Source organism: Drosophila guanche, unplaced genomic scaffold (assembly GCF_900245975.1).
Source record: "Drosophila guanche unplaced genomic scaffold, DGUA_6, whole genome shotgun sequence".
NCBI classification, from domain to species: Eukaryota; Metazoa; Arthropoda; class Insecta; order Diptera; family Drosophilidae; genus Drosophila; species Drosophila guanche.
The window spans coordinates 3282340-3300384 of record NW_022995754.1 but is presented as its reverse complement, the minus strand read 5'-3'; the positions used below and the strand labels follow the sequence as shown (position 1 = coordinate 3300384).

At 46.8% G+C, this 18045-nt stretch overlaps 7 protein-coding genes across 12 annotated transcripts; 3 read left to right on the top strand and 4 right to left on the bottom strand.

Annotated features, from left to right (window-relative positions):
* Window positions 1–1761: 1761 nt before the first annotated feature.
* LOC117589218 (ras-related protein Rab-43) lies at window positions 1762–3273 on the top strand. The gene is made up of 4 exons (XM_034280964.1): window positions 1762–2095; window positions 2155–2239; window positions 2478–2734; window positions 2791–3273. Exons 1-4 carry the CDS (start codon window positions 1883–1885, stop codon window positions 2893–2895), a joined length of 660 nt encoding a protein of 219 aa, XP_034136855.1. The 5' UTR covers window positions 1762–1882; the 3' UTR covers window positions 2896–3273.
* On the bottom strand, window positions 3257–4728 carry LOC117589219 (ADP-ribosylation factor-like protein 5A). Its single transcript, XM_034280965.1, has one exon. The coding sequence runs from the start codon at window positions 4118–4120 to the stop codon at window positions 3581–3583; it is 540 nt and encodes a 179-aa protein (XP_034136856.1). The 5' UTR covers window positions 4121–4728; the 3' UTR covers window positions 3257–3580.
* Window positions 4729–4917: 189 nt separating this feature from the next.
* LOC117589207 lies at window positions 4918–7352 on the top strand. Its single transcript, XM_034280946.1, has one exon. It carries the CDS (start codon window positions 5023–5025, stop codon window positions 7177–7179), a length of 2157 nt encoding a protein of 718 aa, XP_034136837.1. The 5' UTR covers window positions 4918–5022; the 3' UTR covers window positions 7180–7352.
* LOC117589215 (selenocysteine insertion sequence-binding protein 2) lies at window positions 7353–8551 on the top strand. The gene is made up of 3 exons (XM_034280960.1): window positions 7353–7903; window positions 7964–8184; window positions 8243–8551. Exons 1-3 carry the CDS (start codon window positions 7410–7412, stop codon window positions 8467–8469), a joined length of 942 nt encoding a protein of 313 aa, XP_034136851.1. The 5' UTR covers window positions 7353–7409; the 3' UTR covers window positions 8470–8551.
* LOC117589210 (gustatory receptor for bitter taste 66a) lies at window positions 8472–10347 on the bottom strand. The gene is made up of 3 exons (XM_034280955.1): window positions 10009–10347; window positions 9365–9943; window positions 8472–9305 (listed from the first exon to the last, which is right to left on the bottom strand). Exons 1-3 carry the CDS (start codon window positions 10265–10267, stop codon window positions 8548–8550), a joined length of 1596 nt encoding a protein of 531 aa, XP_034136846.1. The 5' UTR covers window positions 10268–10347; the 3' UTR covers window positions 8472–8547.
* Window positions 10348–10455: 108 nt separating this feature from the next.
* Window positions 10456–12252, bottom strand: LOC117589217 (bax inhibitor 1). Of its 2 annotated transcripts, none has more exons than XM_034280962.1 (4): window positions 12014–12250; window positions 11306–11759; window positions 11073–11243; window positions 10456–10707 (listed from the first exon to the last, which is right to left on the bottom strand). In XM_034280962.1, exons 1-4 carry the CDS (start codon window positions 12082–12084, stop codon window positions 10669–10671), a joined length of 735 nt encoding a protein of 244 aa, XP_034136853.1. In that variant the 5' UTR covers window positions 12085–12250; the 3' UTR covers window positions 10456–10668. The 2 variants fall into 2 exon arrangements, with proteins under 2 accessions (XP_034136853.1, XP_034136854.1); XM_034280963.1 differs by lacking the exon at window positions 10456–10707 and adding an exon at window positions 10922–11006 and having other exon boundaries at window positions 12014–12252.
* A 499-nt stretch (window positions 12253–12751) lies between these two features.
* On the bottom strand, window positions 12752–17818 carry LOC117589208 (cleavage and polyadenylation specificity factor subunit CG7185). Of its 5 annotated transcripts, none has more exons than XM_034280947.1 (7): window positions 17429–17817; window positions 16584–17294; window positions 15755–15895; window positions 15012–15475; window positions 14650–14949; window positions 14512–14580; window positions 12752–14448 (listed from the first exon to the last, which is right to left on the bottom strand). In XM_034280947.1, the coding sequence occupies exons 1-7, from the start codon at window positions 17492–17494 to the stop codon at window positions 14247–14249; spliced, it is 1953 nt and encodes a 650-aa protein (XP_034136838.1). In that variant the 5' UTR covers window positions 17495–17817; the 3' UTR covers window positions 12752–14246. The 5 variants fall into 5 exon arrangements, with proteins under 5 accessions (XP_034136838.1, XP_034136840.1, XP_034136839.1 ...); XM_034280949.1 differs by having other exon boundaries at window positions 14512–14577; XM_034280948.1 differs by having other exon boundaries at window positions 12752–14445; window positions 17429–17816.
* Between the last annotated feature and the right edge of the window lie 227 nt (window positions 17819–18045).

Genomic DNA, 18045 nt, shown 5'->3' with positions numbered 1-18045 from the left:
TGCTCAAGTCTTTTGGCACGTTGCACCCGCACCGGACAGGCACAGGCACAGGCACAGGCACAAGGGACTGTCACGGAATAATTAATTAGAAATCCAGCAACAAAAAATGATTGCGAAAGGAAAGTGCAAGTGGTGTCATCTGTCTGTCTGTGTGTCGTGCGGGGGAGGGATCTGTGTGCGTGCTCGGCATGTGCGAGGAAATCAATCAAACAACACACAAAAATCGTACTCGGCACAGCTATAGAAAGTTCGAATGAAGCTAACGCTTAATGCATGACAATTAGGTAATTGTAATTGTTTATCGGATTTGGCTTTTTGGGGGCACATTCTCGAGGAGTTGTAGCGCAGCTTACATAAGACTCGGCTGGTCACAATCGGCTGGGAAAAATCTTTGGCGTTGCCGTTGAACTTGTCCTATTTTTTGGTTTCCTTTTGCCGAAAATTCCTCGCTTGCCTCTCCGGCAGAGTTCAGCGCAAGATCAAAACTTCACTTTTCCAATGCTTGAGTCATGCAGACACGTTTTTCACTTAACACACGCGTTATGCTGGTCCTTGGCTAGAAGGAGAAGCTAACATGGACTTCGGTTACTTTTCGCTTTATGTTCCGGGGGACAGACAACCGGGCGCGCAAACGTTTGAAATTCAACTAAAGCGGCTAGCGGTCGAGGCGCACGATAAAAAGCCAGCGAAAACCGCAATGGGCCGAAGAAGAGGAAGCAGCAGAGGAGGAAGAAGAAGAGGAGTACGAGGCAGAAGCTACAGCCGAAACTGGCAAACCAGTATGGAAAGACTGAAATATCTGATCTGCTGTGTGTGTAAAGTTTGCCAATTTGCTGTTTGATTTTCCTGCCAGCGAGTGGGTGAGCTGAACTGCGACTTCAACTCTGAGGATAGCCTCTGAGAGGTGCACTTCCTGGGGCGCTCTAAGCCAGTGACTCATCTGTGAGGGTTTTCCCTGCAAAACGCAACTGGGTCGCAATTAGTTTCACTCTAAGGCAGCGGCTGACAGACAAGTTCTCAGGCCCAGCCACCCCACGACTTTGGCTTGCAGCAATTAAACTTTCCTTGCCCAAATGGAGGCGTCAGTGCGTACAGAGCCACAATCAGGCGTTGCGGTTTCCAAGTGGCTTGGCAATCGAAGCAGTTGGTCAACTGAAGATGCTTTGCATACACAAATACAGATGCAGAACGAGATGCAGATGCAGATGCGCCATAGAACATGTTTTGTGTGTGGCGTGAGTGGTGGAGCTTCCGCTGCGCTCTGAAAGTGAGTCTAGAAATAGAACTGGCCGCACTGAATGTAGGTCAAGGTCTCATATTTGGATGGGAAAGTCAATAAAAATTGCATTGGGGAAATTGCCATAAATATTTATCACTCAATAAAGCAAAATTTCATAGCGTTAAATGACTGCATCATTAGGGTACGTGGTGAAAATTTATTGGTTTGCACATCAGACCCAAAAATGTTATCAGAAAGCCGCTCGACCTATGGTACGTGATGGTAGCCCGTACATCAATTCACACGCACAAAATGCTTTCCATTTGCTTTGGCCAATGCCTCATTTAAATAGATAGGCAGCTTTAATGGATTTCTTGCATAATGGATAAGATCTTGATGTTAGATTTCCAATTGGCAAACTGCCCGAAGCGGAAAGCAAATATTGTCAAACATAAAAATCCAATTCAAAAGTCAACGCATCGATAGGCACACTTATCGTTCTGCGTATCGATAGCTATCGCTGTGGAACAGCTGCGAACAGCCATCCCATCACCACTAACAAGTGCATTTATTCAATCTTTGTTTTCATTTTCCATTGGCAAAGAAAAACTACCAGAAACTCACTCCATAGCCAGCCAGAACACACGACATTGGACAGATATAATGACGGCGCGTAACCCACAGACTTTGATGGCACTGCCCAACGAGGAGAACTTTGACTTCCTGTTCAAAATCGTCCTGATCGGTGACTGTGGTACGGGGAAAACCTGCATAGTGGACAGGTTCAAGACGGGCAACTACATAGAGCGACATGGCAATACAATTGGCGTAGACTTTTCCATGAAGACCATAGCCGTGGAAGCAAAACAAATTAAGGTAAGCGTTGGCTGGAGTAATATCAAAGGGTATTAAGAAAATGAATCATATTCCTTCAGCTACAAATTTGGGACACGGCTGGCCAGGAAAGGTTTCGCACCATTACGCAGAGCTATTATCGCTCGGCCAACGGTGTCTTAATTGGTGAGTCGGTATCTTCCGGATACGCACGCCCATTCATTTGTCATGGCGCCACCGACGACGCCCTACGCTATCAGTAGAAGTGAAGTGGAGAGCGAGAGCTCCTGTCGTGATTCGCTGATAAGAGGCGTCGCACCGCGCCGCTCCACGCTCTAATGTTATTGCGAGGCATTGATTTTAATAGTGTTTGCTCTGCTTGTGGCCTCTATTATCTACAATTTGTAATTGTTTTTCACTGCAGTTTATGACATCACAAAGAGGTCTTCCTTTTCCAATCTGCAAAAGTGGATCGAGGAGGTGCGCAGATACACGGCATCGAATGTTCTGATCATATTGATTGGCAACAAGTGCGACATGGAAACGGAGCGCGAGGTGGACTTTGAAGAGGCGCGCCAAATGTGTCAATATATACCTGAAATTTTGTTTGTGATGGAAACGTCCGCCAAGGAGAATATGAATGTTGAGGATGCCTTCCGCTGTCTGGCCACCGAACTGAAGGTGAGCTCTGGGTTGCCTTTTCTTCGATCAAAGCAAAAATATTCTGTGTGTTGCAGCGCCAGCACGATGCCAACAATGTGGAGGCTGTGGACGAGAACACCATCACACTGGGCCAGGGCAAACCCCTCAAGAGTTGCAGCAGCTCCTGTAATCTCACTTAGACTTGCACCATTTTGATATTGTTTTATTATTTTGCTTTTTACGTTTTGTGATCAAACTGTTCGTGTGGCTATATATTTATATTTTAGTTTGCTAATATTTAAACCTAAACCTAAAACTGTTTTTTGTACGCGTTACTTACCGGCGCTGCTGCCTGCCAGTAAGCCTTTTTTAATTTATGTGCTACCTTTTACACAACCATGTATTTATTTTAGACGATAGAGTACAAATCAATCTCACACATCAACAAACAAACAAACGAGCGAGCAAATCGCGACACAACAATGTCAATTAGAAGGCAATGTTCGACGAGGAAACGTCCAGTTCTGTATTCAATTGAATACGAAACAATTTCGAAATAAAACTCGTTTATTTTGTAATTTTATTGGAAGTAGTTAATTGGCTTAGATCTTAGACATAATCATTAATCGTACTCCTACCACTCGTATCATCATTTTTATCATTGAAGTCCCCCCCTTCTCTTTTTTTTATACACTTAATAAAATTGGCTTGGCAACAACTTTTTTTCGAACAATCGGCGAACAACGCTTAAAATCTGTTACATCGTCTTTATCAGTATTATTATTATTATTATTATTATGTTGTGTGGCTTTACATTTACATTTTACATACAAATTTGTTTTACTTTTCTACAATTATTAACTATAGTCGGTCATTGGTGGCCTGTCATTTGTTTTTGATGCGCTGAACGATCCACTCCAGGCCCTGATACAGGCCCTCGCCGGTGAGCGCACAACACGCCTGGATGTGCCACTGGTGCTTCTTGATGGAGGTGAGATCCAGTTGCCGTGAGATTTCGGCCGCTGACATCGATCCCTTCAGATCCTGCTTGTTCGCATACACCAGTAGGCTGGCCTTGCTCAGGTCCTCATGCTGCAGCATGCGATACAGCTCCTCGCGCGTCACCGCCAGACGCTCGCGGTCCGTTGAGTCTATGACCATAATCACCAGCTCTGTGTTTGTGTAGTATGTGCTCCAGGCGGCCCTTAAACTCTGCTGACCGCCCAGATCCCACACCAGAAAGTGTATGTTTCGCCACACCACCTCCTCGACGTTGGAGCCGATGGTGGGACTCGTGTGCACCACCTCGTTCATCAGGAACTGGTACAGGATGGTCGTCTTGCCCGCATTGTCCAGGCCCACCATCACCAGTTTGTGTTCCTCGTTGCCAAACATTCGCCATAAGCGGGAGAGTAAAAGCCCCATATTTCAATGTTGATGCGTTCCCGTTCCGCTTTTTCGGTATGTTTCAAATTTCAAATCAAAAGCTTGACTGGGTTTGGGGAAACACAAACGGAGGCGATGCGATGCGATGACGGTGATTGCCTCACACCAGGTTATCTCTCTCACTCTGTCTGACTGTGCGTGCGCTCGTGTGTGTGTGTGCGAGGGCGAGAGTGTGAGAGCAAGTGAGTGAGTGTGTGTGTGTGGTCGTCCGTCGCTGCTGCTTTGCTTTGTTGTTGTGGTTGGAAAGTGTAAGGCCAAACTGTTAATTATATATGCGCTCGCTCCGATACTCTGAATTTACATATGCATTCCACCAAACACTTGTAATTTGCTATTTGGATTGCCAAAGATTCAAGTTCAGGTCACTTCACAGCGATTTCTTCGATTGCTGGAACGGATGCACGGTGCAAAACCATACGATGACGACTATTCAGACACTAGAAGATTTTCACTTTGTTTTCGCGTCGTAGTTGGTTCTTGGTGCACCAATTGTTAATTTAATTAACGTAGTTTATATTAAAAAAGTAAACAGTAAAAGTGATTAATTAACGCATATGCGCTGGTCAGTGTTGTATTTGCCTGAATGTATCGATACTAAAACTGGAGACACATCGGTGTGACTATCGAACTATTTGCTTAAAACTATCCGTTGGAATTTAAATGAAATCAATTAAATTTATGATTAATCAACATTGCAAAATGAGCAATTATTTAAATAAATTGCTAAATAATCCAATCTGATATAATTAACTCAAACCCCATTCGTCAGAGGTCGCTGTAAACATTGAGAAGTGTGGCCAGAGTTTTCGCACATTTCCAATCATATGGTGCCCGCTATATATTATTAAATTAGCCAGCACACCGGCTGCATTCTGCCAACAATGAGTTTATTTATAAACCTGGTGCTGCTGGTCCTCGCCGTCCGTCTGGCAGAGGCTCAGACGTCGAGGCGCGAGGAGGCGCCCATCGTCGAGTGTCCCGGCCTCAGTGTGCCACAAGTGCGAGCCGAGGCGTCCGACTTCGAGATCGCGATGATTTTCCACTACGTGTCCTGGTCGAGTGAGGCAAAGCAGGCCAAGAGGCTCTACAATGGACTGGCGCACTACTATCACGAGTACGCGTTCTTCGGGGCCGTCGACTGCTGGCACTTTCAGTGCAACTGCAGCAGCACCCACGTGCCAAATCCTGGAGTGGTTGGCGCTGGCGGCTACCCGGATAAGTGGCCCACACTGATAGTGCGCTACAACCAGCGGCACATTCTGCAGTACTCCGGAGACTGGAACTTTGAGGATCTCGCACGCTTCATGAACTATCTGATCGAGCCCGTCGATCGGGTGCACACCAGCCTCGAGCTGGCAGGACTCAGGAAGCACTCGGATGCCGTTGTCCTGGCGCTCCTCGACTCTGCAGACAGTCTCGCATACAAGCGCTATATGGCGGCCGCTGTCTGCTGGCTGGAGTTCGATCCCGAGCGGAATATACGCTTCGCCCTGAACTTTGGAAAGAGTGCAAAGAGCATGCTGAAAGGGGAGGACGTCACCCTGCCGCAGCTTGTGGTCATTGACAGCCGGAATGGTGTGCACACGTTCAACACATCGTCGAGCGACTGGCGAGCTCTGAACATCGTTCGTTGGGTTCGTCACACCCTCAAGAGTCTGGCCTTCTTCTCGAACGGTTATGGAACACCAACGACAATCGCCTTGAAGGCGCGCTACATGCCCGTGCTGGCCATGGGCGTAAAGATGCCACACAGCCATCAGACTGCCAGTGCCATGCCGCTGGTAATGGTCAAGGAAATGGCAAGCGCGCTGAAAAAGCAAACGGACAGCTGTGATTCCTACTGGACGACGAATGACGACAGCCATGCCAAGGAGGAGTCATATTCGCTGCTGCAAATGCCAGCGGAACTTTATGCAGAAACACCTCAGCATGCAGAGAGTTGCCCTAGCGCCTGGCAGCTGAATGCAGCGACGCTGGCCAACTATTACAGCATCAACAAGTACCTCAATCATCTCTGGCGAACGTACACCCACCAGCACCACCTGCAGGTGTCCGTGGGCAAGGGCACGGACTCGCGTCAACTCCTAGCGCTTCATCGGCGGAATTTGTGCCTCGCGCACTCCAACCATGGCACGCCGGCCATGAAGATTGGCATTGCCAACATGGTGACCAAGTACAGTCAGCTCATCTGGCAACATTCCGGGGAGGATTTCCCCAAGAATCGATCGCTGGGCGTTGTGATCTTCGATTCCATTAAGTACGCGGACTACCTCCAGCAGCTGGGCATACAGCAGCATCAGCATCACCATCCCCACGAGCGAGACGCCTCCGCGGTGCAGGTTTTCATATTGGACATGGCCGAGGAGGCGCTGCATGTCATGCCACAGGATCATCCCTTCTCGTATGTAGCCCTCAAGGACTTTATACGGCAGTTCTACGCCAAAACACTGCCCAAGGTGTACAGGAATGCGCAGCCACCGCCGGACACGGCCTTCCATCGCTACTTCAACCGCCAAATGCTGCTGCAAGCGCTTCAGCGACCAAACGCCACAAATGTGGTGTTCATGTATCGTCCAGACTGCGCTCTGTCCGCTGTACTATCACAGGCATTCCTGCAGGTGTCGGTGCTGCTCACCAGTCCCAGCGTAAACTTTATACGCTTCGACAGTCAGGCCAACGATCTGCCGTGGGAGTTCTCCATGCCGCTCTGCCCCACGCTGTTTGTCTTTCCGCAGGCGCGTCCCACCGAGTCTGTTGTGTTTCCAAACAATATCCGGATTAATGTAAAGAACGTGTTTGCCTTTGTCATCGCACAGCTGGAGCCGGAGCAGCAGCTACGCTCGGTGCTGACCAGCTGCCGGCGAAGGATGAAGCATGTTCGGAGCTGCCTGGACTTTGCCCGCAGCCTGGTGCTCAAGCATGTGGGCCAGTATCTGAAATACTGGGAGATCTACGAGCACGAGCGTGACCAGATACTCGAGCATCTCAAGGAGTTCAACGAGCTGCACATAGCCATAGATCGTAGCATAAGGTTATAGCATAGTCCTACCTCCTAAACTCCGTAGGCCATTTGTTACTTAAGCTAAGTAGTGCTCCTATCAGACTGTGGTTTCTAAACTGTATAGCCAAACCGAGTTTTTAGTTAAGTATTAAACACTCATAGCAATAAGAAGATAACGCAATAATAAGATAAACAACAAAATAATTTAAATTAGTGTGCTGTGAGTTTTCTGCGTTAGCCAACACTAGTGCATACGAATCTACAAAAATGCTGCGCCGCTCGGATAAATTGAATATTATTGATCACAGCACGTTCCAAAACATACAAAAGGATGTGGCACAAACTGCGCCAAGGCTGCCACGCAGCGCCAAGTATAAAAATAAGCACAAGAAGCAGGAGCTGCAGTGCACGCTCTTCGATTTTGTTGTCAAGTCGCGGCAGACACAAAAGCAAAACAAGGCCAAGAAGCTGAAACGTTCACAGCTGACCATCATGAAACCTTTGTATGCGGCAAAGCGCAAAGGAAAAACGCGCCTTAATCCCAAGGAGAAGGTTACCAGATTGAAGAAGATGATATGCAGCTATCGCAGGCTCAAGAAGCAAAAGATGTCCATGGGTCAGAGGCCCAACTGCGAGGAGGAGCTGACGGAGAAGCTGGAGTGCTTGTCGCTGGCTGCAACGGAGACTTGCACTCAAGAGGATGAAAAAGAGGAGCAGCTAGCAGCTAAGATACATTCCATACATTCCCGACGCTTCAGAAGGTTTCCTACAAATATCTTGATTATATTTTCGTGTTAAATTTAAATTTTTTTTCCTTCCAGCTACTGCGACAACTGCACCCGGCCACAGCTCAAGCAGTTGTCCATTCAACTGCTGAATGATCTGAATCGCTTTCAGCAACGTGCCTATGCCAAAAACGAAATCAAGGCACGTGCACATCCGCGCTTTGTGCTGGGCATACGCGAAGCATTGGCCCGGCTGCGCATACAAAAAGTGAAGCTGCTAATCCTAGCCACCGATTGCGAGATTTGCCCAGGGGAACGTAAGAGCGTAAGCGAAATGCCAGGGCCAACCTCTAATCAGTTGTATATTTTCTCTAGGTGGACTGGATGAAACGATTGAAGGCCTGAAGGATCTCTGCCAGCAGCAAACGGTGCCGTACTGTTTCCCGCTGGTGCGCCGCGAGCTGTCCTATGCCCTGCAGAAGCGTGCACAAATCGCTTGCGTGGCCATTCTAGACTACGATGGAGCCAATGCCACATTCAACGATCTGCTCAGTGAGCTGGAAGATGCGAAAGCAGAGTACAAACGCCTGACTGCAGTGTGATGATTTATTAGGTGCTGAAAGCGAACAAAAGTGCGGGAAGGAAGGTGCAAAAAGACCAAATACAACTCAGCAACACGTTCAACCCGTTGGCGTTAGCATGGTGGTGGTCACCAGATCATACAGAGTGGAGCTAACATTGTCCACTTCGGTGGCAGCGCCCACCAAGCTGGCGGTATCGTTCAACGAATTGAATGTCTGAATGGCCTCCTTGGCCTGCTGGGCAGCCAAATTGAATTGAATCAGTATGATGAGATAGCTGGTGATGCCACCACTGACGCCGTACAACGTTTCCATGTCCAGAGTGAAGAAGCCGCAGGCGGAGAAGTCCACCGAGTGATTGAGCAGCTTCAGCGACAAATGATTGACAATCTCAAAGAGCAAATTATCATCCGCAACTACGCCGCACTTGTGCAGACTGATGCCAGTGCGTTTCGAGGCGAGAGAGGTCTTCCAACTCAGATAGATGAGATACACACACTTGCCGGACGTATAACTCAACGCAATGACCGTGATGAAGGGATTCTTGGCCGAGCGGAAGAGCGACGGTATCGACTGGAATTGTGTGGCGCAGTAGAGAAAATAAAGCTGTGCTGTGAATATGAGGAAACCATAAGCCATCAGCGAGAGTATCGGATAGCTCCACAACTCATTCATGGCCTTGCCAATCTCACAGATCTCATCGTGCACCTGACACAGATTGTTCAGCTTCTCCTCCACTTTTGAGGCGTTGCTCAGCTCGCTCTCGTGTGCCATATTCACGGATATCGGAGGAGCTTGATGTGTGGCCTTGTCCGAGGCCTCAATGGATTCACCAAAAGAGTTCATCGAATGGGAAACTGTAACCAGAAATTGGTCCAACGGAATGCAAATATAATTATGGAAAATTTACACCCACCAGGCGCCACTTTGTTCCTGCCGGAGCCCTTCAGCGAGCCCATGTCCAAGCTGCCCAGCTCCTTGTAGAGATACTCCAAATTGCTGTCGTACTCCGGTGGCTGTGAGCTGTCCAGCGCACGGCTGCTGGTCTCCTGATCGCCGCACAGCCACCGCTTGAACTTCTCGTGGGTGGCCACCAGCTCCTCCAGCGTCTGATTGATGGCCTCAAAGCGTTCCTTCAGCGCGTAGAGCGATACAGCAAACCAGATCTTGTCCAGCGTATTGATGAACGTGGGAATGGCCGAGACAATCCACAGCACAGACATCCATTGGGTGTAATCCACGAGCTTGATGTACGTGGCCAACAAAATGGAGAGCTCAAAGAGGAACGTCATGATGAGCATAAAACGAATGCGTCCCCCAATACGACTGTTGTCCACCACACACTTTTCCCTGTACAAACGCTCATCCACCTGCCGTATGCGCTCGTAGAGCTCCCCAATCCTGCCCTGATTACGCAAGGCTGTCAACTGGTCCGTGCCCATCATAATGAGGCCAATGTAGGTGAGAAATAGACCAATAACAAAGGTCAAGGTGCCTGTTGGATGGAAGGAATGAATGAAGCTTGAATGCTGCCCACACCCCACGTCATGCTCTACTGACTCTGCGAGGCCTTGAGTGTGCGATCCTCCTCCCCGAACGAGTAAATGAGAACATTGTAAAGCAGCACATACACAATCAGCATGGCCAGCATGTAGACCATGCCATTGCGAGACTTCTCCAGCACATTCTTGGTGCGAAACTTCTCCAGATCCTGCGGCAGTATACCAGCAATTTTGGATATGTAAAACAGCAGCTGAAATTGCTGCAGCAAAGGCTGAACCGCACTTTCCGACGAACTCTCCGACTGCACCTGCGGCATGTTGACACTCGACTGAGCAACTTCTGCCACCGAGTCTGGACATTGTCGATGCACTTAGCCTAATTAAATTGTTGCCCCACTCCACACCAATCGATATTATCATTGTTATTAATTCACTATTTATGGCACAATACTTTGATGAGTTTTTGTCTTTAACTTGCGGGCTTTATTTAAATAGAGAATTTTTAGCCTGGGCTTTTGCACAATGAAGGCCTTGAATGTGTTGTTGTAATTTAAGGTCCGAAAATGCACGGCCATAAGTTCTTTGAAAATAAGGGGGGTAATTTTCTAACGTAATCAGTTTTGTTGTAGTGTACATAATGTAAATGTATCTGCTGTTGGTTTGTTTATGTTTGTTTATGTTTTTTTTTTTTGGTATTTAATGCTGCTACCGCCTGACCTTAGTTCCTCCTGCGGCGCTCGTCTTGCTTGCGCTCCTCCTGAAAGTAATTCAATTATTAAGTAAATTGATTATAGCAAATAAGATAGAGCAAAGCGCATAAGTATAATTTCACAAACAGCCAGCCAGAAAACTTTGCAAATGTTTTGTCAAAATATATAAAAAGTGTTGGAAAACTTTGGTTGCCAGCTGGAAATTGTGAAAATATAATTACAGGCATGAAATACCGTTTGAATTTGGTTAATCTTAATCTTAAGAGATTATTTGACTTGGTTAAAAACTATTGCAAAGTGTTCGGCCTTGGGATATGCTTGATGCTTAAACCATAAAGGGCTTGAGCTGTGGGACAGTGGCTTGCAGGCTGTAGCAACTTCAAAGTAAAACCAAAAGAATGCAGTAGCTTACCTTCTGGGTCAAGATTATGAGCAGACGGCGGAACATGCTCAATACGTCAAAGAAGAGATCCAGGGCATGCTGTACGACATCGCGATTGCCATGGCGGCACTTCTGTACAATGTTCTGGGTATCGTAGACAATGAAAGCGGCCATGACGAAGACACCCACATACAGTTGAGTCTGAGAGGAGAAATTATGCGATTTAGTTGGCAGCCACAGAGGAGATTCTTTCGTTTACTTACCACTTGCACTATATACGACTGGAATAGCATGTTGAAGAGACTCAATAGGGCCATGGTGTTGACAACGCTGACTAGTATTCCGCCGAGGAACAAATACTTGCCCTGCTCGGCCAAGAGAGCGGCCAGCGACAGCGATAGAAAGGTGACAAAGGTGCCAGTGAGTGCGGTGATAATAATGGCCGGATTGATGTGGCTGACGTAGCCCAGCAGCGGTCCCATTGTCTGGCCAGAGAGAAATCCAAAGGCATAGAGCATGGTCAAACGTGTGCGATAATTCTTGCCATTATCCTTGTAGAAATGCAGCCCCAATACCAGAAATAGCGTGCCCAAGGCAGCCAACACGCCGAGATCTAGAAAACCGCGCATCTGGCAGAGGGCACCCACAGTGGTTGCGGCTGCGGTGCTGCCCAACACCATGTAGACTTTGGCCAGGTGCTGGCGCACATGCGGCTCACTGGAAAGAGGAGGTGGACAAAGACACGGAACGTTAGTTTCAAGGACAATCGATTCGTTGGCGAACGCGACCAACTGTTGATGTGGTTCAATACCAAAACAACACGTCAGTTCCATCTGCAATTGGTCCATCCCCCCCATGACGCAGCGCAACCCAAAACAATTACAATTTGTGGACCCGAGACTCTGGGCCAAGTGCACATGCACCCGCCGCCGCTTGCCCTTGTCCATTAGGTAAATAAAAAGATAACTTACTAGCGATCGTTGAGGCCATGGACAAACGACTGAAAACGTTCGTTTATTTTCTGTGCTGTTGCTGCTGCCATTTTTGATAAATTTTTTTCACTTGCTGTTTAGTTTTCAGATCTTGTTAATTTTTCAAACGGAGGAGTGAATCTGAGTTGTTCACTGGCAAACTGCTTTGTGAGTCTTAGTTAGTTGGTTGTCGCACGCCTACTTGTTTTCTTTTTCTGTATTTCACAAAATTTTACGTGTTTTCAGTGATTTCTAGAATCAGTGTTGGTTAACGTTGCGATTTGTTGGAAAGTTCCAGTGGGGCAGAGCAAACAGATGACGCGTGCGCCTTAACTTTGTTTAATTGCTTTATTGATTTTTTGTTCACTTGGCGGCAAATTCAAAAAAGTCAATGATACATTATTTTGAAAAACAAAACACGGCGGTATATTTGTTAACTATAAAATATTGCAGGGCATCTTGTGTTGTCTTAAAAACTGATCCGACATAGCTGCGAAATGCTTGACTTGGCCATTGGGGGGGACGGAACGTTGAGCAAGATTACAAACTAGATAAATATAATAAAAGAAGGGATATATCCGTACGTATATACACAACATCATGGTGTAGAAGTAGAAGTATAACATTACCTGGTTGTTTAAACATGACTTAATAGACTGAGTGTTCGTTTTGTATAAATGTTTCATAGATTTCATTCAAGATCACTATCACAGATTTAAGAATTGTACAAGACATCGATTAATTTCTGCAGTTAAGCTCGTAATATTTGAAGCCCTATAACCTAGGCCTCTCCCTGGTGGAGAGTTACAGGTGCATCGAACTGGTAAACCTAACTTTCTGGTTAACAGAGGTGGCAAATTCTTTGGTTTTGTAACTAGGGGTTAGTGCGGCATGAATATATCTTAGTTGAATATTTGTTTACAAAATGTATATGTCGAAAATAAAATAATAAAAAGTAAAGCTAATAATATCAAAAACTAAAACGTAGATGATACAATACGAATGCAAAATGCTAGACAGATGCTTAACACAGATCTGTTGTTAGGAACTACATAAAAAAGTTCGATTTGAGCGTTAGTAGAGTATTTTCTACGCTAAATGCGATCAGGAATTTCGTTTATAGAGTAATTTAGTCTTATATCCATCCATCTCCATCCAACTTATACTTATATAAACATGATATTCAATAGGGTTCCGCAATTTGTGCGGCAGATGAGATCAGTCGCTCCATTCACACACTTTCGGAGACAGAGGCACACGGCAAAATGATCGACTTAAATATATAATATGACATGATAAATAAAAACAATTTTAAAAACAAATGATTGATGAATGTTTACAACAGAAGAATCTATGAAAATCTTTGTGAAAATACATTTAAGTTAACGATTTGTGTTGCTGGCCTCAGTCGGCCTCAGAAATTATGATTTTGTTAATATAACAATTTCAATAACAAATTGCACACAGCAGTGCAATGCAATTCAATCAATTTTGGCATATTTTACATACAATTTTGGTTGTACAATTATAACTTCATTAACTAATAGGGGTTATTGGTGGGTTTTTTTGTTTTGTTTTTTCTTTAAATATTTATAGGTACTATATAATAAAATACAAAAAGACACACAATGCAAGACAGTTTTGGTAAGGTTTCGTCGAACAATTATTATTTTTTTTGTTTTGTTTTCATAAGTATATGTTTTATTAAATAAACCGAAATATTAGAGTACAATAATATTGAAATTCTGCTGCGAAGAGGGCAGGGGGCAGGTTGAAGTATTAGTTTGTGTGATGATCATCCCATTCCCATTGCCCGTCTGTGTCGTAAAAGTGTCCCACGATGACTGCCGAAAGCGCATCCTCTGCTCTAGCTGCTGCTGCTGCTGTTGGTGTTGCTGCTGTGGATGCTCCTCCTCGAGGAAGTGGAAGGCTCGTAGAGACAGTCCTTGCGTCATTGGTGGTATTGGTGTAGGCTTGTCAGCATATCGGCTTATTGTTTAGTATGTCTAGGAGAAACTATGTTATATGCCATATTCATATCCTACGTATTGGTAATGTTAGATACAAATTGAAGAATCTGTTAATTTGTATAGCTTGTGCAGCCGGCCGGCCACTGGCTACTGACCCACTCCACCAAAGCGTGCGGCATTATTTGTTTTGTTAATAAGAGTTTTGCGTGTGTATGTGTGTGTTACTTTTTCCTCCTTTTTACTGGCCGCTCTTCCTCCAGCAATCAATGCCTGGACCGATGCTCCTCCCGCCTGTCACGATCACGCTCCCTCTCACGATCACGATCCCGATCGCGATCACGACGCTCCCTATCCGATGAGCGATACCGCTCCCGATCCTCATAGTAGCGTTTCGATGACGGCGCCTCAGCTGCTTCCGCCACAACGGGCTCGGGCGACTTCCTTGGACGAGCCGAGCGACTGCTGCTGCAAGCAATGTGATTTGATGCCATTAAAGCTGACGCCTAAAACTTTCGGTTTTTACATTACCTTTCATCCCTGTAGTGATCTTGAGCCTGACGTTCACGTTCTCTGCTGCGCGACCGCTCGCGATAGCTGCTGGAAATAAACATAAATTTCATTATATTTTTGGCTGGCAAAAGATTGCATTATCCAGCTCGTGCTCACCCGCCATCACGTTCACGCTCGCGATCCCGATCACGCTCCCGTTCGCGTGACCGTTCGCGATACCGCGAGGATGAGCGTTCACGCCTCTGCCTGCTGCGATGGGAACGCTCCCTGGAGCGCGAACGCTCCCGTCGATTGTAGCTCTTCGCCTCGATGCCGTGCAGTGTGTCCTGCAGTGAGCTAATTAGTATCTTGCAACGCTCATCGTGTGCCACTTTCGATTGTTTAATCAGCGAAATGGCTGTGACCAGTGTCTCAATGGCGCTGGAGTATTCGCCGGCTGCGGCATCAGATACAGCTCTAATATAAAACAGCAATTAAATTACAATAATTGAACGAGATTTTGGGTGATAGAAACCCACCTGGCTATTGCTGAACTGCTGACGGTGCGATTTCTGCTCATCACCTCCTCGAACTCAGCCTCCGTTAGCTGTGGGCCCATTTGCGGATCGGGGAACGGCCCTGGCGGCTTGCCCTGCGGTGGTGGCCATGGACCGCGTGGTCCATGCTGTGCAAACTGCGGCGGTGGACCGTGCTGCGGTGGCATATTCATGCCCTGTTGCGGTGGCATATTCATGCCTGGCTGTGGCCCACCTGGACCGCCATGTGGTGGTCCGCCCATGCCCGGATGCTGATTCGGACCGCCGGGCTGGTTGAAGAAAGCTGGATTCACATGTGGTGCAGGTGCGCCATGCGGTCCGCCTGGGCCCGGCGCTTGGGGAAGACCACGCGGCGGACCCTGAGGCGGGAAGCCGCCGTGCATGGGCGGACGTCGCCAGTCGGGACCTGGCGGACCCCTCACAGGCATACCCATGGGTCCCTGGAACTGCAACGGCAAAATAAAACGAATCAGAAACGATGCAAGAAGCAAAGGAAAAGTCTGAGGAATGGCTGAATGGGCATTGGGTGTAGCATGGAATTATTTCTGAATGTTCTGAATACATCTCTTATGCGGCGCAGTACATACAATGCCGTGCTCTAAAGTTAGCTTAAATAATTGTTAGTTCTTGGGGGAAGGTTCTTCTGTTAGATTTTCGACACATGAGTTTATGGATTTTTGCTCTCATTTTCTTTGATCATTTTTTCGGTTAGGGATTTGCTTTACCATTGGTCGTTGCGGTGGTCCGTTTGGTGGACCTGGTCGCGGCCCGCCCGGCCTCTGACCTGGCCATTGGCCCTGTGCTTGTGGATATCTGGGTGGCGGCTGTTGGTTGCCCATGAGACCGCCCTGCGGATGCATTGGCGGCTATAAATTAATACGTTAAATTACGTTCAATGTTGTTGTTGTTGTTGTTGTGGAGTGGAAGTGTGCGTAAGCGTTGTCATAGACATGGAATAGAATATAAATATAAAGCATAATACATAAACATTAAATTATGGCATCACTTCATTGAGGAATGAATACAATTTCAAAAGGATGGAAAAACACAGAGGATAAAGTCCTTCATTCGAGTTACAATTTTGAGCTTATTTTTCATACAACTAAAAGGAGTATTATGTATTAGGAGATAGGTACAAAAAACAATATAGAATAGGAAATGTTTTGCAAAAATTGCTCTGAAATTAGTTGTAACTAAACCGAAAGGATTTACTATTAAAGATACGATACTTAAAATCATAAACAATACAATTATGCAATTGGTTTTTGCATCGATTTAAACTACTTTAAAGTGCAAGAGATCCGCGGAGGATGTTGTTATAAACTAAATATACAAATTTAAAATATATTTTATTGTAAAGTTTCACAGAATCAACAAAATTTTGCATTCAGAACAATTTTAATGAGAATTGGGAGTAGGGTAGGGTGGAGGAGGTATCAATCATAAAATGTAGATGGCGTTGGTTAATACCGAAACTTATAAGAGGAGTGACAGAGAGGGAGAGAGCATGCGAAGGAAGAGTTGCTATACAAAAATAAAAGTGTAAACACACACCTGCATTCGCGGAGGTCCGTTATTGGGTCCTACTTGCGGGACTTGCGACATATGCTGCGGTCGGTACTGGCCTGGCGCCATGATAGGGTTCATGCCGCGTGGCGGATGACCGGGCGGACCGCCTTGTGGGCCACCTGGATGTGGCGGCATTGGGCCACCACCCATGTTGGGTGGCGCTGGACCGCGTGGCGGACCATTCTGCTGCGGCGGCGGCACTGGTCTCGTCTTCTGCAGACTCTCGAATTGCGTGAGCGCTTGCTTGCTGGGATACGTGACCACCGGGGCCTGACCGTGCATCTCCTTCTTTGGCAGTTGATCCAAGACGGCTCTCAAGCTGGATTCCGTGCCCAGAGATATGACGCTGAAACCTTTGGACTGTCCATTTGCACGATTCTCAAAGAACTTCACCTCCTGCAAGTCGTTGACGCCAATCTCCCGCAGTGCATTGGAGATGTCCTGGTCCGTTGTCCACCATGTGAGATTCCCCACGTATAGCTGGTAGCGACGGTTCATGGTTGGAGTTAAGCTACCACCGCCCTGATGGTACACTCCGTTGGGACCGCCACCACCGCTCGACGCAGAGTCGCCTGAGCCTGGTCCGGCTGCACCATCCACCGAGGGTGTGCCACCCCCTCCGCCCCCAGAGGCAGCCGCCTCGGTGGGTCCGCCAATGTCATCGTAGAGATCAACGCCGTCGCCTCCGAATTCGTCCTAGAGTTGGGTCGCGAAAGTGTGATGGGGGGTTCATTGAGCGTTAGTGTGACCAAATCGATGAAAATGTGTACATGCACGCAACTAGCCAGCACGCCAGCCGTCGAATCGAATCGACTTTCGTCACCTCTTACCTGAGACTGGCCGGCAAAGTCCTTGTCCAGGTCCTCGGCGTACAAGTCCAAGACCACATCGGCCATGGTTGCCACGAGCTGAGCCTAATTTGATTTCGACCTAGTTCCTCTTCAGTGTTTGCTGCACTTTTCCACTTTCTCGCACACGCGCTTCGTAGCAGTTGTCTGTTCAAGCCGGAGCAGCCACCGGCGCGCGGCACTTTTACTCGCACTAGCGCTGATTATCTCGCTTAGCGGCAATTAACTTGTTAATTGCTTTGCTTTTCACCGTGTCAGTGTATTCTTCGCACAAAAATTTACATTCTACTTATGTATACACAACTTTTTTTCTTTGCGAAAATTTTCAGCAGCAGCTACGCTAAAAATGGCGGAGATGCGTAGAGTGACCGTCTCTGACAGGGCTGCTAAAACATTGATGCGATGGTTCTTCAATAGTATCGATTGAGATTGTAGAAATCGTTACAGGTTCCAGTAAATAAATATTTATTAGGAAAATATTATTTTGAGTATAATGTCATGTACTACTTATTACAGTAAACCAAATTATTGTCGAGGTGTGCGTTGCAAATGTCGATATATCGTTGGAACAATCATCGATTAGCTAGCAGCCCTAGTTT

Bases quoted from the DNA above. Each gene is read 5' to 3' on its own strand.
- LOC117589218 (XM_034280964.1), top strand. From the start codon at position 1,883: ATGACGGCGCGTAACCCACAGACTTTGATGGCACTGCCCAACGAGGAG. The intron at 2,096-2,154 runs GTAAGCGTTGGC...ATATTCCTTCAG, and splicing joins TGGAAGCAAAACAAATTAAG to CTACAAATTTGGGACACGGC. The intron at 2,735-2,790 runs GTGAGCTCTGGG...TGTGTGTTGCAG, and splicing joins GTCTGGCCACCGAACTGAAG to CGCCAGCACGATGCCAACAA.
- LOC117589219 (XM_034280965.1), bottom strand. From the start codon at position 4,120: ATGGGGCTTTTACTCTCCCGCTTATGGCGAATGTTTGGCAACGAGGAA.
- LOC117589207 (XM_034280946.1), top strand. From the start codon at position 5,023: ATGAGTTTATTTATAAACCTGGTGCTGCTGGTCCTCGCCGTCCGTCTG.
- LOC117589215 (XM_034280960.1), top strand. From the start codon at position 7,410: ATGCTGCGCCGCTCGGATAAATTGAATATTATTGATCACAGCACGTTC. The intron at 7,904-7,963 runs GTTTCCTACAAA...TTTTCCTTCCAG, and splicing joins CATTCCCGACGCTTCAGAAG to CTACTGCGACAACTGCACCC. The intron at 8,185-8,242 runs GTAAGAGCGTAA...TATTTTCTCTAG, and splicing joins CGAGATTTGCCCAGGGGAAC to GTGGACTGGATGAAACGATT.
- LOC117589210 (XM_034280955.1), bottom strand. From the start codon at position 10,267: ATGCCGCAGGTGCAGTCGGAGAGTTCGTCGGAAAGTGCGGTTCAGCCT. The intron at 9,944-10,008 runs GTCAGTAGAGCA...TCCATCCAACAG, and splicing joins CACACTCAAGGCCTCGCAGA to GCACCTTGACCTTTGTTATT. The intron at 9,306-9,364 runs GTGGGTGTAAAT...TTCTGGTTACAG, and splicing joins CAGGAACAAAGTGGCGCCTG to TTTCCCATTCGATGAACTCT.
- LOC117589217 (XM_034280962.1), bottom strand. From the start codon at position 12,084: ATGGCAGCAGCAACAGCACAGAAAATAAACGAACGTTTTCAGTCGTTT. The intron at 11,244-11,305 runs GTAAGTAAACGA...TTCTCCTCTCAG, and splicing joins AGTCGTATATAGTGCAAGTG to ACTCAACTGTATGTGGGTGT. The intron at 10,708-11,072 runs GTAAGCTACTGC...AATTACTTTCAG, and splicing joins TCATAATCTTGACCCAGAAG to GAGGAGCGCAAGCAAGACGA.
- LOC117589208 (XM_034280947.1), bottom strand. From the start codon at position 17,494: ATGGCCGATGTGGTCTTGGACTTGTACGCCGAGGACCTGGACAAGGAC. The intron at 15,476-15,754 runs GTAAAGCAAATC...TTGCCGTTGCAG, and splicing joins GACCACCGCAACGACCAATG to TTCCAGGGACCCATGGGTAT. The intron at 14,581-14,649 runs GTGAGCACGAGC...GTTTATTTCCAG, and splicing joins GAGCGTGAACGTGATGGCGG to CAGCTATCGCGAGCGGTCGC.